Source organism: Oryza brachyantha, chromosome 1 (assembly GCF_000231095.2).
Source record: "Oryza brachyantha chromosome 1, ObraRS2, whole genome shotgun sequence".
Lineage (NCBI taxonomy): Eukaryota > Viridiplantae > Streptophyta > Magnoliopsida > Poales > Poaceae > Oryza > Oryza brachyantha.
Genome location: NC_023163.2, coordinates 3147679 through 3166531, shown reverse-complemented (window position 1 = coordinate 3166531; position 18853 = coordinate 3147679). Strand labels below are relative to the sequence as shown.

At 42.0% G+C, this 18853-nt stretch overlaps 3 protein-coding genes across 3 annotated transcripts; 2 read left to right on the top strand and 1 right to left on the bottom strand.

The window, feature by feature from the left end:
• Positions 1-427: 427 nt before the first annotated feature.
• Positions 428-2536, top strand: LOC102716255 (aquaporin SIP1-1). The gene is made up of 3 exons (XM_006643771.3): positions 428-862; positions 961-1233; positions 2099-2536. Exons 1-3 carry the CDS (start codon positions 548-550, stop codon positions 2252-2254), a joined length of 744 nt encoding a protein of 247 aa, XP_006643834.1. The 5' UTR covers positions 428-547; the 3' UTR covers positions 2255-2536.
• Positions 2537-5853: 3317 nt separating this feature from the next.
• Positions 5854-9114, top strand: LOC102714330 (FRIGIDA-like protein 4a). The gene is made up of 3 exons (XM_040520230.1): positions 5854-7059; positions 7684-7859; positions 8489-9114. Exons 1-3 carry the CDS (start codon positions 5886-5888, stop codon positions 8972-8974), a joined length of 1836 nt encoding a protein of 611 aa, XP_040376164.1. The 5' UTR covers positions 5854-5885; the 3' UTR covers positions 8975-9114.
• Positions 9115-10920: 1806 nt separating this feature from the next.
• LOC102714054 (2-oxoglutarate and iron-dependent oxygenase domain-containing protein ICU11-like) lies at positions 10921-17566 on the bottom strand. The gene is made up of 9 exons (XM_006645505.3): positions 17144-17566; positions 16677-16724; positions 16071-16247; positions 15760-15922; positions 15576-15659; positions 15004-15128; positions 12304-12422; positions 11820-11928; positions 10921-10995 (listed from the first exon to the last, which is right to left on the bottom strand). The coding sequence occupies exons 1-9, from the start codon at positions 17564-17566 to the stop codon at positions 10954-10956; spliced, it is 1290 nt and encodes a 429-aa protein (XP_006645568.2). The 3' UTR covers positions 10921-10953.
• Positions 17567-18853: the final 1287 nt, after the last annotated feature.

The following is an 18853-nucleotide window of genomic DNA, read 5'->3' as shown; positions in this document are numbered from 1 at the left end:
TCCATCATATTTATCTATACTATTTTTCTCCCTCTCAAGTTTATTTTATCGGATATTTGCAGGTTTCGGAAAAAAAATATTTTGTCCCTACCAGAATTCTACCTATCCTATCGTTTTATTTCTACTCGTACTTATTGCCAAAACTTAACTTTTTTAACTTTGAAATTAAAGTTAATTTCAAATTTTTTTATCATAGTTTACATTTTAATTTTTATTTTTAGATAATTAAAAACACATATAGAAAATTTCTATTTATAAATTATTTTTTATCAATAAATATGCTTTTTTTTTCCTCAGACACCCGAAAGATGATCACATGTGAGCCTGTGACTCGAGCCTGGACTCTCGTAGGCTCGAGCCGATGAGTTCTTTTCTTTTCGATGAAATGATAAGCACGAAAGCTTGGGTAGTTTTTATCTCTTTTAATTTATTTTTTAACTGAAAAAGGGGTAGGTTGTTAGCACTGTGGCGCGATAGATAGAGAGGGGCGGAGCGCGTGCTCCTCCTCCTCCTCCAATCCAATCCACTCCAATCCGAATCGGCGGCGATGGCGGTCGCGGCGGCGGTGCGGGCGGCGGCGGCGGACCTGGCGGTGACGTTCCTGTGGGTGCTGTGCGTGTCGACGCTGGGGGCGTCCACGGCGGCGGTGACCTCCTACCTGAGCATCCAGGAGGGGTTCCACTACGCGCTCCTCGTCACCGTCTCCCTCCTCTCCGTCCTCCTCTTCGCCTTCAACCTCCTCTGCGACGCGCTCGGCGGCGCCAGCTTCAACCCCACCGCCGTCGCCGCCTTCCACGCCGCCGGCCTCACCGGCCCCCGCGACTCCTCCCTCCTCACCGTCGCCCTCCGCTTCCCGGCCCAGGTTATCACCCCCTCTCTCCCCTTGCTTTTCTTCCTTCCTCGACCGTTCGTCCGATGTGCGGAACGGAGCTAAATCGCCTTCCCGGTTATGGGCGGCAGGCCGCCGGCGCGGTGGGTGGAGCGCTCGCGATATCGGAGCTGATGCCGGCGCAGTACAAGCACATGCTCGGGGGCCCCTCGCTCAAGGTGGATCTCCACACCGGCGCCGCCGCCGAAGGGGTGCTCACCTTCGTCATCACCTTGGCTGTCCTGTGGATCATCGTCAAGGGCCCGCGTAACCCCATCATCAAGACCTGGATGCTCTCCATCTCCACTGTCTGCCTCGTGCTCACCGGCGCTGCCTACACTGGCCCTTCCATGAACCCTGCCAATGTAACATTTCTTACTTTTTACTCTCTCTCTCTCCTCTGTCTCTATCTGTTTACCAATCTTGTTATCAAATCGCACTTTCAGGATGCTAGCATGCTACTGTAGTACTATGCAATTGGATTCTCAGAACAGCATTTAATTAGGAACAATTCAGGAGCACACACGATAGTTTGGCAGTTAAATGGATTGAACTAATGGAACAGTAACCGAGTTATTTGCGCCATATGAAACAGTTAAATATGCTGATTATGTATTATCCCATTAATGTGTTCATCTGCATTGCAGAGATCTGACCATCAAGCTAAGTTTTTTTTTTCTTCTGTCTTAAATTATTTAACAGCAAGCCATATGAAATAACTAAAATATGTTGCTTTTCAAAAAGTTACATTCTTCCCTAAATTCTGATACGATGGGAAGAGGCAGTATTACTATTTGACATCCATAATTTTGGTTGGAGTGTACAGAGTAAGGATAAAACCCTAACAGAGTCATTGCTTTGCTTGCTTTTTTTTATGGGGGGAAAACTATGGAAAAATAGTGCTTGTTTATGCTTCATATGCGAGTGGAAGGTAACTCAGTTAATTTCGTTCTGGTCACTCTTATGCACTTCAATGAGCTATTTCTTTATTGAAATCCCTTGTACACGTCTCAAATACAGATATTTGTGGAGTTGAGAATGCATCCTAAACTATTAGTTTAATTTGACTTCATTCTTCTGTATCCCATTAGATGATCCAACAAGTTCTGATATTAAGTTGCTGCGCCTTTTGATTACCATGGAAGTATTTTTCTTTGTTTTTGCCCTTTTTGGCTACAGTTCCTTGTTTTTGGTAGCTAATCTTTGTAAATATCATCCACTATCCTACAGGCATTTGGCTGGGCATATGTCAACAATCGCCACAACACATGGGAGCAGTTCTACGTCTACTGGATATGCCCTTTTGTTGGTGCTGTTCTTGCTGCCTGGGTCTTCAGGGCTGTGTTCCCACCACCGGCACCTAAGCCCAAGGCCAAGAAAGCATGATGAAACCAAGCACAAAACTCATCACCAGCAATTGGTTATAGATGTTGGATTTGAAGAACCCAACACTATTAGCCACAAGCAATAATGCATTACTGCTTTCCACCATAGTTAATTTGTACTTAGAGTAATTTAGGTCATTAGATTGGAACACCGACAACCCCAAGGGCATATATTTGATTGGAAATTCTTAGAACCTCAATGTAATTTCAATCATTTATTGGTGTTATTTACTCTTGAACCGGTGGATGGAATGAATGAATGTCATATATTGTCAGTAATTTAGGCTGTGTGCTCTTGTATCATCTACTCCAAGTGTCAGTACCGCTCAACGTCTACGCTTGCTCCGGGCTTGCTTTCCTTTTCCAGGTATAAGAAAGCAGGTTCTTCTTCTTATGAAGTTTTAGCCAGAGACAGCAAGTGTCAGTAATATGCTTCTCTTCTAGAATATCTAAAATCCGAATGGGGAATGATTATATTACTAAGGAAAGTTGTCCTGTAATTTACTGATTATCATAATGCCTGAGCACTAACAGAGTAACAGTACGCTGTTCAAATTTCAGACCAGCTACAGTATACAGGAGTAGTACCATCATGAGATTTTAAAATCAGTTGATTGTGTTAACCTGCAAGTAGAAGTATGCAAGTACTACATTATTGAAATGATACGTATGATGCATGTTTATAACCACTTCTATTAGAAGCTAAACAAAAGACTTGCATACTTGCTGGGAAGCTAGATTGAAGCACCATGTCACTAGCTAAGCACTTGCACTGCTGCCAGTTGACTGGCATGCATGTGGCACCAGTGATTAGAAAGGAAGAAACAGGAAATGCAGTGCATCTCTGTGTCACTAGGGAGGCATTGATTTGAACTTTGAGGAGGATAATGTGCATGATTAGTTTAGTGGTTGGTCACTGGTCAGTCAGGCTGTCACATGGGGGCCACTTTCTGCTATTATGCTGTTGATTGTTTTGCATCAGAGTATTGCTGGTGCTGGTACCACCCATGATACCCTTGGGTCCAAGTATCCATGTCATTTCCAACTTTCTGCTCCTTTTTTTTCTTTTGTTTATGTGGATATTTTTCTTCAACTGGCTAGCTAATGCACCATAATGATCAGAATTGCTAGCTTGATCTAGCAAGTAGAAGCATAGAAAAGACCAGGCACATTCAAGGTTATTATTTCCTGGAAGGTCTAGATGTATTTGGTGAAAATAGCAGAAAAAATCCGTTCCAGGATTGCTCTAAGATTCGTGCGACTTTCCGTATCTTCGAATTGTACATTGATCCACGATGCATCATGTATTGGCTAAAATTATTTATTCCCTCCGTTTCACAGTGTAAGACTTTCTAACCTTGTCTAGATTCATATGGATGCTAATGAATCTAAATATATATATAAATTATATACATTCATCAATTGATGAATTTAGATAATGCTAAAAATTCTTAGCATATGAAACGGAGGTAATATCATATATTCATATGGTGCAGTTCTGATCCAAAAGCCTCTAATCAGGTTGTTCTGTGTGGCCGGCTAAACTTTTGATGAATTGTCTGTCGTCAAACCAGCGAGGAGATGCAATTTGCATTAAAATTTCTGAAGGCGATGTTGCTGGAAGTGGTGCTCACAGGTTGTGATCTTAGCTTCTCATGTGATCATGTGAGAAGGCTTGTAATTAGTGGATCTCTGAATCATCATGATCATCTGCTGCTGCTGCTGCTGACGCTGCTTTGGATACCTTAAAATTGGCTGGCTTTGCTTACTCGTGGTCAAGTTGCCTCTCTTGATCTCTTCTCTGCACGTTAATTCGCAATCATTGGGCAGCTGCCTGTACACTTTGATTTGATTAGTTACAATCTAGTCTTCATAAATGAGTACTTTTTTTGTTGAATCAATCAGCACCTCTCCTGAAAAACTACACACAAATGAAAAAATATTTTCTTTGACTGATGAGCTGAACCACTCTTGCATGTACTCTGTTCTTTTTTTTTCCTTTTTTTTTCTCAAGAAAAGCAATCTGTTCATTTTTACCAGTACTCATGTGACAGCTGAACTGAAACTAATCTTCAACCTTTATACCACGACTTATAGTTTCTGAATTTTCCGACAAAACGTGTTTAGGCAGCAGCAGATTTCAGTTCTTCTGCATTGTTCAGAGATCGGGTACAGAATACAGATAGGAGATAATCCAATCACTAACTTTCAAATCAAATCAAATCCAAATAGTGAAATCTAAATCTGATGTTATGGCTGAACAGTTCTGAAAGCTGGACCAGTCGAAGAGTTTGTGTGATAGGAGTTCATAGATGCAGAGCTCTGATCTGAATCAGATCACAGTTGGCGAGGTTAGCCAGCTTAAGCTGCATCATTTGCATGCATTGCCGGGTCCAAACGCATCTGACAGGCCATGGCAGATGCATTTGTCCGTGGCATCTGAATCTCCTCGAGCCGACAAGGAGGTCGGCGACCTGCTACTGAACAGATAACTCATCGGATTATTATCACTGATTATTTTCTCCACGGTTCTAAAGATGTGATCTCTCTGAAAATTCTTTTCTTCTACTGCATTGTTTAGATCGTTTATTCCAAATTATTTTGTTACGTTTATGATATATAACATTATTTCGATAAACAAGTAGGATCATCCATCGGCTTTCATCCGAATTTCATCTAATTCAAACGCTATCTAACAGCTCATGGAGGCGACCTGGGAACAGGCGTGAAATGGCTGGCTGCCGCCATTAAATGCAGCCTTGTCAGCAGAAGCCGTCTGTTGGCTTGATGAGCAGGTTGTCAAAAAGAACAAAACTAATGAAAGGTTGTGTTTGGTCCATTTTCATAATTTGCCGCCACTTGGTTTGATCGAGCTCTACCTTTGAAAATTAATATTTGGTTTGATGTCAAACTTCTGGCGCAATTCTACCTCAAGTGCTTAGAACATTTCATGTTCTCGTTTTGAAAAAAAAAACAAAACTTTTTTTTTTTGGCGCACTACGAAGTCTTAGCATGGAGACCCAGTGGTCCACCCATAAGCACAAGTTCATGGCACCTTTTTTCTTTTGCATTGTCATGTGTGACATTTTTATTAGGGACAATTGTAAATTTACCACTGATTTGAAACTGCATTACAAAACTGCTACTAGAAAATTATAAAAATATCACTAGAACTATCATTCTAGCGGCATCATTGCAACTTAAAAAAACTAATGATAAATTTGCAAAAGCCCCTTTTTTTTTTACCAACAGAGACAATCGTCACGAGTTTTGCATGGAAGGTCTGGTGAATCATGGCTTACAATCCAAAATAGTGAAGGTGAAGCTGTGAAAGGTCCATTGTTGTTATTTTGAAGATAAAGGCTCAATTCAAAATTTTGATTTAAATCGAACTGGAAAGGTCAACAATCGAAGAACTACAAGATAATACTTGTAACCAGATAAAACAACAGGCCCATTAAATATATTATCAAGTATAACCAAAAAGCCCAATAAGAAAGCCCTTCCATTTTAATAGTATTGAACAAGCCCATTAGGGCCCAAGAAAATGTTTTCATAGAAAAGCCCACTTCCATCTCCACCCAAATCTGAGTCGCCCCGATTCCAATCCAAACCCACCTCTCGCCGCCGCCATGGCGGCCACCGACGATTCCGCAGCCGCCGCCGGCGAGGTCCGGCGCCTCCTCGCCCACCTCGACTCCCAGCAGCAGCTCCTCTCCGCCTGCCACGACGCCTGGTCGCGCTCGCTCGCGCACTTCGCCTCGCTCGACGAGGGCCTCGCCGCCCGCTCCGCGTCGCTCGACGAGGCCCTAGCCGCCGCGGACGCCTCCACCTCCGAGTCCCTCGCGGCGCTCGAGGCCCGCGAGGCGGCCGTCCCCGCGCGCCTCACCGAGGCCGAGGCGGCGCTTGCCGCGGCCGTGGCCGAGGCCGAGTCCGCGGAGCCGCCGCCCGCCGACGTCCGGGGCGCGCTCCGGTGGATGTGCGGCCGCATGGACGCCGCCGCGCTCTGGCGCTTCATGTCGGCGCGCAGGCGGGAGCTCGCCACCGTCCGGAAGGAGGTCGGCCCAGCCGTCGCCGCGTCGGTCGACCCGCCCCGCCTCGTGCTCGACGTCCTCAGCGACTTCCTGGGCGCGGAAGAAGGTGCCGGTGAGGACCAGTGCTGGGTGCTCGGCATACTGCTTCGCTCGTTGTTCGATTCCGATGACCGGAAGCCACCGGAGATAGGAGATACATTGGTTGAGAGGGCAGCCGCAGTCGCCAAGGATTGGTCAGAGCGGTTTGGGATCAAGATGGAATTGTTGGCACCGGATAGCCAGGAGGTGGAGATGACAGAAGCGCCTTGCGAGGAGAACCCCGCAGCAACAGAGAAGAGAGAAGAACATGCAGATGAGGAAGAAGAGGAGGAAGAGGAGGACCCGGAGGAAATTGTGCCTGCATCGGAGGATGAGGAAGAGGTAGATGAGGTAGAGAAGGAGGCAGAGGACCCCGAGGAAGTAGAGAAGGAAGGAGGAGAAGCGGAAGCCAAGGTGGATGATGCAGCGAAGGCCGGAGAAGTAGAAAAGAGAAAAGTCGAGGGAGATAAGAAGGCATCAGGAGGAGAGGCGAAGGAGGGGGAGAAGGGAAATGGAGGTGAGAAGGGTGAATTGGGGAAGGCGGAGGCGCAGATATTCCTGCAGATAGTTGCTGCATTTGGATTAAAAGATAGGTATGATGTAGATTTCTTGAGGAGGCTGTTTGTTGATAATGGACGGAGGAGGGAACTTGCCAGGATTGCTTGCATCCTTGGGTTCGAGGATAGCCTCAGAGGTAATCTGTTCCTTTTGTTTTCATTGATCTGATTTAAGAACCTACCTTAGATTCATTGAACTGAGATCATAGGGCAATTGCTGAATCATATCAATATGAATTAAAAAAGACTACTGCATATGAGGGTTATAGTAATCTTGAGTCATTTTTCTAAATTTAGAGAGGAACATTTGGGATATTCATTCGAATTGGCAACTTTAGTTGCAATTTCTTTCTATTTATATAGTATTTGTTCTGGTGATACTTCGGTGGGTTCTGCAATATGAACCTTGCTTATTTGTAGTGGCATAGTCAGAATATATTAGGACTTGAGGCGGGCATGGTTGTTCTTTTATGAGTTGCCATTTCAAGTATGGGTCCTATTGGTCTTCTTATGGGAGGATATAGTTCAAATAATAGGTACTCTTTCAGGTGGTGTACAATCTGTTGCTCGATCAATTAGTTATGAAACACCATTAACTTTTTCTGTGCCCGCATTATCTGTGTGTGGTTCATTAAATAGTAATTTGTTTCCTCTAAAATATGCCTTCATTCACCTACCATTCTCCTATGAAAGAATATGGACATATAAAAGACATCAACTCACCATGGTCTTGCTGAAACTACTCTTGTTTTGTGTTTCAGATGTTATTGAGGAATTGATAAAGTCAGGAAATGTGATAGAGGCTATATATATCATCCATGAGGCTGGTTTGCTTGAGCAATTTCCACCCGTACCTCTTCTTAAGTCTTATATAAGGACCTTAACTAACAAGGCTCAGGTTGCACTGAGAAGTGGAAGACATTCAACCTCTGTTATGGTAAGTCTCTCCATTTTTTTCCGTCCCAATATATCTGTCTTCCTACTGTTTTGTGCATGATTCTGTTTAGGCAGGGGCCTTTTTCCTTATTATTTATTACGCGATTCTATTTAATCAGTGATCTAATTTATTATTGTTCTGCACTTTTCTTTTTCAGTTGACATAACACACAACTCATTTAGGAAGGTCCCTTTTTCTCTGCTTGAATGCCTCCACCTTGACGAACAGTCACTTTTCATTTGGTCTATGAGTAATTTAATATTACTACCATCATTGTCAAGCCACCTGTGATTCTGTCACTTTGCGACTTACCATCAGCGGTTTAGCGTGCTAGCAATATCTGCCTAGAAAGTGTTGGGAAGCCAGTAGCCCAGTATACCTTCAGTTCTTAACAGCTTATTCAAAATGTATTTTTATCTGAGTCACCAGTCTTACAAGACTGTTGAGAATTTCGGAGAGCTGTTGGGCCATCTAGTCTACCCTGATCTCTAGTGTTTGATTTACTTGGCATTTCTTTTGCTGTACTTTCACTGTATTCTATCTCTTGCACCAAGTCTTTATTGTTCTTTGTTCTGCCCTACATCAGTAATTTTCTCATGCTAAAGAAGGGCTCATATTTTCTTTCTCAGGAAGAGGCAAACAACTCCGAGTGCAATGCCTACAAGTCCATCATCAGGTGCGTCGAGGCGTGCCAACTGACCTCGGTGTTTAACCTCGACGGCATAAGGAAGAAGGTTGCGAGGATGGAGAAAGAGAAGGCCGACAGGAGGAAACCAGGCATGAACAGATTCCAGAACAAGCGAGCACGGGCCACATCCGGGCCTCAGCCCTTCCCTCCCTCCAAGTACGCAAGGGGCTCGAGCTCGAGCTATGCATCGTCTTTCCGGAACCCAGCTTCCCATTCCTTCCCTTACACAGACCGTGCCGGGTTTGTCGGACCAGCGCCAGGAGCGCGGCCGCACTTCACACCGGGAAGCTCCATGGGAATGCGGCGGGGCAGGGGTAGGGGCGGGGGAGGGGGCGGGGTGCTGTATGGTGGACCTGGAGCGACATTTGGAGGCGGCCATGGTTATGGCGCTGGTGCTGCTGCTGGGCAGCAATCTTACCATCACTAAGATGTTTCTTTTAGACTGGATGTTGATGTTACTGAATGCTTACTCTTCCTGGCTAATGCAATGGATTACATGAAGTCACGGACTAGTAAATTTTGTAGAACACATGTCCTGTGTTATGGATTTGTCTGAATTTGCATGAACTGTGGTGATCGAGATGATGAGGGCCGAGTAGTGTAGCGTAATACTGTAATATGGTATGGTTAGTCTGGGTTCTGCATTACGTTATACGTATTGTCTAATGATCCGCTATCGCCTCAAATTTACCCCTCAATTATCTCAGCTCTATCGTTCTGCTTACATTTGTGCTTATTCACTCAGCTTATAACTGCTCAATTATCTCGGATTCAAAAGCAGTTGTTGTAAAACAAATTACGGTGAAAAAAAAATCGCAAACTCAACTTTAAAAATAAAGTTTTGAAACTCAACTTTTAGGCTTATAAGCATAAGCATAAAACAACGAGGTATACACGTTTCTATGACATTGTCCACAACCATAACATGGCAAATCAATGAACTAGATATATTAGTACAGCATTTTCCATTCAGTAAAAGGTATCATGTTCGTTTTATTGAAAACACGGTAGCAACTTCAATTAATTGTATAATACACCTAGTACATCTCCAATATACGGCGGCCGCCGGTACGTATGTAGTATCTGATTTGTTTGCGTTGTCAAAAGATTTCACATCATTATTACCTCCACCCCAAAAAAAAAATCTAGTAATCTTTATATAAAAAAAGTTTACATAGCGAAAAATCATGGTAAAATTAAAAAGGTTTGCATAAAAAAGGTTTCCTAAGAGATTTCTATAGAGAGTTTATGTACAAAACTTTAACAAGAACCAAATGTGTACTTAAGATGGAAGAGTTACTTAAATTAACTCCAAATCAAATAGATAAAAAAAAATATAGCACACCTAGGCATGTTCTCATGCAGGCCAAGCCAAGAAAAAATAGTGCTAAAAATCAAAATTACGCCCATGCCCGTGCAACTGCTGCTTGGTGCATGAGTGTGTGCACAATCTTTATGCCATGCATTGTTAACCAAATCACTACATATAACAAGGAAAAGGTAGGCTTATTTGGTTTGGAGGAATTTCAATCCTAAGGAATAGGAAAAGTGGAGTAATAGGGATGAATGCCAACACCAATACATAGAAATTTTTCTAAGAGATTTGAGTGGATAGAAATTTTCATATATTTTCTCTCTATGTCTTATAGGAAGGAAAATTTTATTTTGATTTTCCTATGGTGCATTCCTACAAACCAAATGGTTTTTAATGGAATTCAATCATGTTTTTCCTTCAAAACGAATAGGCCTAGTGCCTAAATGGCAAAGTGAAATATTTGTGCTAAAACGAAACGACGAATATTCGTGTATCAGATATTTTGTATAATTAGGTTATTGTGTTTGTTTTTTCTATCGAAAGATCGTATCATTTATTATTTGTCACTTATAAGTTATATAAGACATGCGACTTCTTTATATAGAGATATTAGTATCACGATATAACTATCTCATAAATATATATCCTCGATATATCCATAAATCAATAAGACGACAAAACCAACCCATAAATATGCGCCTTGTTTGTTTGTGCCATCAAAAAATTGCACCTACTTTTTGCCGCTTATAATTTAGGGCTCATATCATTTCTTGTAGCTGCAAAACTTTCAATAAACTATTATCCCTTCTCAAGATGGAAGGGGTTGCAGGGTTTCAGCCTCTCCAACTAAAACTAACCCATGAGAAATCAGATCAACAGCCTGAAAATTAGCCAAACACTGGTCTGTTTATTCCTAGCTAGCTAGTAGTTGCAAACCAAGCAGGTTTTCATGAACCAAATTAAACGCTTGTAAATTCGGTATTACATATCATACAATATATAACGACATGTTCCTGTATTTATTATTCATAATTCAGAAACTAACGAAGAGACAAGCAGGTGACAGTCAGGCCGGCTCTGTTAGAAAGATATTAAGGGGCCTCGTCCTCCTGTGCATTGATAGAGATACGAGCCTGCAAATTCAAGTGATCATAAACGATGTTAGAGCAAACACAACAGATCATTTATTTCATCATCTATCTTAAATATAGATAATGTGAGAGAAAAAAAGGTTCTAACCGATCATCTATCCCACTATTCAAAAATAGAGCAACATCCATATTGAAAAGAGAAACTCAAAATATAAATGTTCTCTCTCCTGCATTCATATCTCACCATCCAATCATAAGATTAAGGAGCAATATTAATATGAGAGTAGGTGGTTATAAAATATTAATAAAATATATATAGATGATGTATGATATAATATAGATATTCTGTTAGAGTGATAAATAGACAATGTATTTTGAATGGTCATACAAATAATAATATGGATGATGAACTTTGGATGAGCCGTTCAGTTTGCTCTAAGTCCAAGAAATAGCAATTTCGGAATGGTAGTCAAGCTGGCTAGCTATAGCTACATGTAACAGTCTCATGTGAGAAGTAAAATACTTCAAGAGAGAAGCATGAGTGAGATTTTTCTTTTTTATTTGTTGACATTGAGAAGGAAAATATTGTGCTAGCTTTATGCGTTATGACCTTATATTAATGGAAATGGAAATCAAAGTGATGATGTTACAAAAACTCCTATCAGGCTAATTTGAAGTAAGGATAATAAGATTAAACTGTTTCCAGTGTATCCTGATTAAATATTTTCAGTGTATGCACTCCTATTGGTTTTCCAACTTCAGGAGAATTAATTAGCAGAAAATGCCATATGCATGCGTGTGATTTCCTGAACATTCATGTAAGTATCATTTCTAATTTTCTATTGGAATAGGGTTAAGTAACACACCGTCAATTCCTGAAGATGTTGCACCTGTCTTGCCGTCCTTTCAAACTGGCACTCACCACAAAACCCAGAAAAATCATTCATGCATTTCTTCATGTCCCTGAACAGTGAGCTGCATATATACAAGAAACACCACTTTAGCTACAGATCAACAAATTAAGGTGATATATACTTCTACAATCTTTCTTGTATGTATGACTCTAGATAAACACAGAAACAACAGCAATTCCAGGTTGGATCATTTGACATGCAAGTCGGTATTAATTTCTCATAGGATTTCATAACCCTTTAATTTATTGTAGTGTAGGAAACTAAGAAAGGGAACATGCTTTTACATGAATATATATATATATATATATATATATATATATATATATATATACACTACTATATGAAGTCCAATAGTGATTACTTCACCTAAAATAGAGTAATAACAACCAATTAAAATCTGAAAATAGGTAAACCTGTTATATTGAGTGTTAATTACCTTCTGCACCACATGACCATGTTAACCCTCTGTCCAGATGTTACTGGAAAGACACCATGTCTGTGGCTACCATGATGCAGCATAACTTGTCCGGGCACATTGGGATGCACAAAATGCTCCTGAATATAGGTATCGAAGGGAAATAAACAAAATGTCAAATGCTTTTTTTTGTTGGATACTGAAACCAGTAGAACAACTGTCATTTCTATTTCATATAAGCATATGAAAAAAAAAACCAGGAAGGCTTACAAGACAAAATGCCAAATGTTAGTATTTTGCATAGACATGCACTAACAGTAACAAAATTAAAGGAAAACACATCTGCAAACTATAATGCAATTTTTGAAACCTGCAAGATGTAGATATTTTAACCAGTTGTTTCCGACCGAAGATGTAAAATTGCACATTATGAATAAACAAAAAAGAAACAATAATGCTATGGTGGATTTGAGTATGGGTTTTTCCTTCACTAGTCTGATGCAGATTTAAGGAAATATTTCTTAATTATAGAAATACAAAAAAAACGATGTTCGGACAATGAAATTCCATATATAGCAAATTTCTATCAGCTTCTGGTGATTTAGTGCTTCGATATTATTAACACGTATACATTAGTACCTTACATACCTTAACCAGATATCAATGTCATACAACATTTCTTATAATTTGCACATAAATTCTAGCTATATATCTATTACAGATTTGTTTATCGGTTTATAGGGCTCCTACTACACCCCTAAACAAAGAACATAGTGTTTAACCATCATCCTTTATTTGTGTTATGGAAATCATTAATCTATACACATTATGGATTGTCCCAATGAACGAGTGGGGGAAATAATATCATCATGACCTGTGTGGTATAATGACAAACCACTCTTGGTTGATCTCGGATTCTTGACTAAACCAAGAATCATGTTTGGGAAGCGGCTCACCCCATGATCCTGTGTAGTTTCGTAATGAAACCACACATGACTTTTCGAAGGTGCACAATCATTTACATTACATATTTACCATGATCAGAGTCACTTTTCCGCTCCTTTTGGATCCACTGTCGAATCTCTCAGTGTCGCCTTAAAGGGCAATTTTACCATATTTAAAAAAAGGCTTATCACATGTGCCACTTATTAATAGGACCGTCTGCGATGAAGCGGCATCATCGTAGGCAGTCGTCTTAAGCGGCCGCCTACGATTAGTTTTTCTGTGGTAGACGGTCATCTTACGTGATTGCCTGCGCACGGGATGAATGTACATCACTTTTAACTACTCTCTCAAGGCCGACCTATGTCATTTCACCCAAAGTGTCTCTCTTCAAAAAACAACAGCATATGGGGGAAAGATTTGTAAATTATTAGGAACCATTATAGACTGCCTGTAACGATTTCAATATTTTGAACCGTTAGAGATATCTCCTTAATTTATAACAGGTCTTACTTATGCATTGATTAATTTGTAATGTTTTAAAACCTAGTAAAAATCGTTAGATATAAGTGCATATTAGTAAGGGTTGAAGTTTTCAAGCCGTATCTCGAACGGAGGCGGTAGGCTGCACCGAGCGGGGCCCTCTTCCCAACTGGCGGATGAGAAGGCAGGGACTTGAGGTGAGGGGAAGCGTGGATGGGGAGTCGGCGACGGCGTCGCTGTTTCGCGAGACCATGGCTGGCGCCACTAGACGATGATGGCGCACAACGGCGGTTGGCGGCACCCTTGCTTCTCCCTTGCCACCGCCACTCCGTCTCGCCATTGGGCCGCCCCGTCGCCCTTGCGATGCCGCTAATGGCCGACGCTGAAGAAGGACCCCGCTCATGGTGGCCGTCACGGCAAACGTCACGGGGACCGCGTGTGTGCATGCCATCATGGCGTTGGCCCTGGTTCCGACGGTGTTCCTACGCGAGCGGTTGCCACTGGCACTGGTGCTCGTCTGCGTCGTCTACACCGCACACTGTTGCATCGACTTCTTTTGCGCCATGGGCGTCGTGGTGGCGGCGGAGGAGCCCAAGCACGACGGCGTGGCAGCTTGCGGCGATGGGAGAAGGTGGTGTCTGCTTGGGGTGTTTGATGCTTGATGTTGTGTTTGGCTAGCCAAACTGGCTGGCTAGATTTGGCCACCTCAACTGGTCATTTAGCCAACTAGATGACTTAGCCATCCAAATGGAGAGTATGTTGGACCTCAATTTTTTTTTTTTGCTATGTTTGCTATTTTTTAGCTTGGAGGGTTGGATGGCTAAGCTATTAGAGATGCTCTTAGAGATTAGGTGTTGGGGATATCTGTATTGATCGGCATTTCTACTTGCCGCAAGTATCTTCCAATCATTACTAACCATTATGGCCGTCAATATCATTAAGATTTAGGAAACTTTGTCCATGGACCATTTCATAGACATGAATCCTCTCATTCAAGTGTTATTAATCTTACAAATGATTTAGGAAACAAAGTTAAACCCAAAGGAAGGTGAGGATGCAGATGATTTATGGGTTTCAAAAACCCTGAAGCAATACCAAGCACTAGCTAGCTGCTTAGATAAGCTAAACACCAAAGGAGAATTAATGCTCAGGGGAAAAAGGGATTAATGGATGTTGATCAACACTACCACTAACAGAAAATAGTTTTTTAATTTACTAAAAACTTGCATTGCTCCTAAGCAATGGGTGTCTAGATAAAATGGGTGAAATTATTACACTTTATACATCGATCAGTACCTCATCATGCATTCCTGAATTAATATGATTCCCACAACGTATACCACGGAAGTACATGTCAGCACCAGTGAAGTGCTTGCCAAGGCAGATATTGAGTGTCACCTCACTATCATCCACATGCAAACCTGCAATCTCCATCAATTATTGTTTAGAATGTATAATAAAAGAACTAATCATGTTTGTTACACCATGCGACCAGTTTTAATTTCTATCATGCATAGCTTGATAGCAACAGGACTACTGTGAAAATGGTAAAACATTATGCTTGCATCAAAAGTGTGTGTAGCATATGTCATACTATGTCAAGTACACAAATGGCTGAGTAATACGTATAAACATCTTTATATGCACATATATATGTAGGGTACTCATACATATACACCAAATACTTAAAATATCATTAAGTTTATTTCGTACCTTAAATATATATGATGATCGAAGTATGACAACACATTATAAAACTTAAATATATGGAAAATGAACTAATTAATAGAGTAATATATTGTGTAGTGCAATTATATTTCTAGACAGTCATGGTAATGTAGTTGCATGTTTATATATATACAACATACCTCTAGCAGGATCAGTTTCATCATACTCAACAACGTAGGAATGGTGGGAGTCCAGTGTAGAACCACCAACCTCAGGGTAAAGAACTGCATGAATCAATTGAGTAGTTAGGTCAAGCATAAGCTTAATCTACTGGTATTTCCTATATATTATACAAGGAAATTAAGTTGTCAGAAGACAAATAACCTGTTGCAATGGGTGAGATGAAATTCTTCATGAGGTTGTCTAACATTCCTTGCAAACCAAAATCAAAAAGGCAAGCGCCTCTGCCTGCAGCTGGCATATCTAGGGTTATTGGGCTCATTATCCTTTGATCCGCTGTTCGTGCCCACGTAAAAAAATGGTTGGCCTGCAACAACAAATATGATCAGCTATATCGCTTTAACTTGATATTAATATAGATGTGTTTGCAAGATAATGTCCACAATCAGCAGCAGAACAATATATATCCAATATATCCAAATGATATATCTAATTAATGGCAATGACATATGTACCTCTGCCATTAACATCTCGCAAAATGAGGGTTTCAGCATATGAAATGCATACACCCCCGGTGAAACCTCCATCATCAAGCTCGTGATGCTTTCTTCAGTGTTGACAGTTATGGCTTGAAGAAATGTTGGTGTGAGGAAAATTGATGGATCATCTGTGTAAAGCTCCTGATGTAGAGGCTGAAAAAATATATATATCCAGTGGGAAGAAAAATGTGTAAGTGTGTATTTGTGTGCTCTGTGATAAATAACTATATATATGAAATATGTGTGTACTTATAAAATGTATAGATAGTGTGGCTTACATTTTGAAAGGTCTTTTTTTTTCGAAAAAAAGTCAAGTTTGACTTGCATTTTGATAGATGTGTGTATATATGTCATATGGCAATAAAGTAGTTAGCTAGGAAAAGAGCATATGCACGTATATTTTTTACATATATTAGAAGAGTTGTTATCTACATATTCATAATATAAGAAATTTAGTATTGAAATGCATGAGTACTTAAGAAAAAGACGAATAGGAACAATTAATTATCACGGTGATAAATTAAGGTGCATTATATATTAATATAGCAAAGCTAGCTAGTAGTTAAAATTAACCGTACGTACCTGATATGCTGACAGGATCCTTTCCCTGTACTCTCTCTGATTCTGTGTCTGCATCAAGATAAAATTTAGTGAGAACAATTAATTTGATCGGTGTACTGTATATATCTTTTGTGGCGTGACTAATTCATTATAATTAATTAATAACTCACACTAACACTATCCAACTCATCACACACATTCATGGTTAATTAATCTCTCAGCTATACTTTTTTACCATCCTCGAGAAGTAACTTGAGGCACCAAATATTTTAGAGCATAATTCAGATATATTATACTTCAAAATACTAAATTTTTATATTAAAAAAATATAGTATCTTATTTTTAAGGATGATAAAAAAACGCATATCTTATACTCCAGTGAATTAATAAGTGTGACTAAGCAAATGATTAATGAAGCTAATAAATTAAAATGCATTTATGTGTAGCTGCCATGGAGCTTGACGCGATGAAATTGCGTGTATGCTTACCCTGGTCCTCTGCGCCGGCGAGGGCACGTAATTCTGGAGGATGCTGCGCATGAAGTAGCGCTTCACCTCGGCGGGGGCGCCGACGAGGCCGCTCGGCAGGTGGCACTCCAGCGCCTGGTACACCTCCGGCGCGATCCCGAGCTCGTCGGGCGCCGCGCCGTAGGAGTCCGGCACGTGCTCCTCGTTGGGGAGCTGACGCACGCGCACCATCGGCGCCCGGTACCTCGGCTCCCCCTGCGGCGGCTGCGGCGGCGCCGGCGCCGGTGCCGGTGCTGGTGCTGGTGCTGGTGTCGGCGGGTTATGCACCTCCGGCTCCGGCTCCGGCTGCTGCTGGCCCTGGCCCTGGCCGCCCCCGGCGCGGCGGATCTGGCGGCGGCCGGGCAGCTGGACCCTCACGGTGGCGGCGCGGCGGGGCAGAGGCATCTCGCGATCGAGCTAGGGGACGGGACGGGACGGCGCGGGCCGGCGGAGAGGGGATCGATCGAGCGAGCGAGGCCCAGGCAGGAAGGAAGGAAGGACGAGGGCGCGGACTGCGGTTGCAGCCAGCGGGCGGGCGCGCGGCGTGGTTTTGGAGGCGAGCGCGCGCGCGGCGGAGTACCGTGACGTACGCGCGCTGCCAGCAGTACAAGCAAGCTGCGTGTGGGGTGGATGCCAGTGGAGCGCGCGCGCGGCCGGGGTCACGTTGATCATGAGGCGCGCGCGCGCCGACGAGAGGAGGGGGAGGGATGCGCGGCGGGGGGTGACACTTGGCATCCGAGCGAGCGGGAGAGCGGCGAGGGCGCGGTGGTGGAGTGTAACCGGCGTACGTTGGAGTGGACTGATCGGTGAGGGTGAGGGTGACGACGCCATGCAGATGGGAACAGCGCGTACGTAACGCGTGCAGTGACCATGGCTCATGTGCGTGGTGTGTGTGTGGGTGGGGGATGGAATCACTGACACGTGACCCCATACGCCGACCTCGTATGTTGGCAGGTGATACGGTAGATGATTTAAAATTTTAAACTTTAGTTGAGTGGGAAAAAGGGGTGGACATATACAAGGGAGGAGGTTTTCACTTCTCCATCGATGGTAAAAATGCACAGTGTCTTTTATGTATTAGTAACATGACCTCTATTAATAAGCTCGTGAATTGGTTGAGATTGTAGATTAAGCACAAACATTGAATTCTAATGTAGTTACGCACAATGTGGAATGAGCAGACATGCTGTTGCGCACGATGAGAGGGAAGGTAAGAAGAACGATTTTGGTTTCTCGTAGGGGGGATTTTTGTTTTTTGGACTGAACATGAGAAACCAAAGAAAAATAAAGGGGGGATTGAGTAGGGAAAATGTGCATGCCTTTTTTTTAGTTTTGGAGTTGTTAAAAATGTAGGTGAAAAACCTGAAATGTATGCAGAGTGCAGACTTCATATTGTGAGTTGGTATAGGTTTCACACTAATACACTTTTGTTTGAAATATCTATAAACATCTACAATTTTAGTTGTGTTCTCCACATCTTAAAAAATTAATTTCCACATAAGCCCCTCTTGTCGCCACGAATCGCTCGTAAAAAAACATTTTCTACAAACGATTAGATTTTAGATATGACTAACTTAAACAACCATCTCTAAAATTCCACGTACTTATAGTGGATTTTGTTATAAAGGACCACCTCTACAATGGTCAGCTAGATCTCTTCACTTCGAAGGCCCTAGATCAACTTCCTCCTCT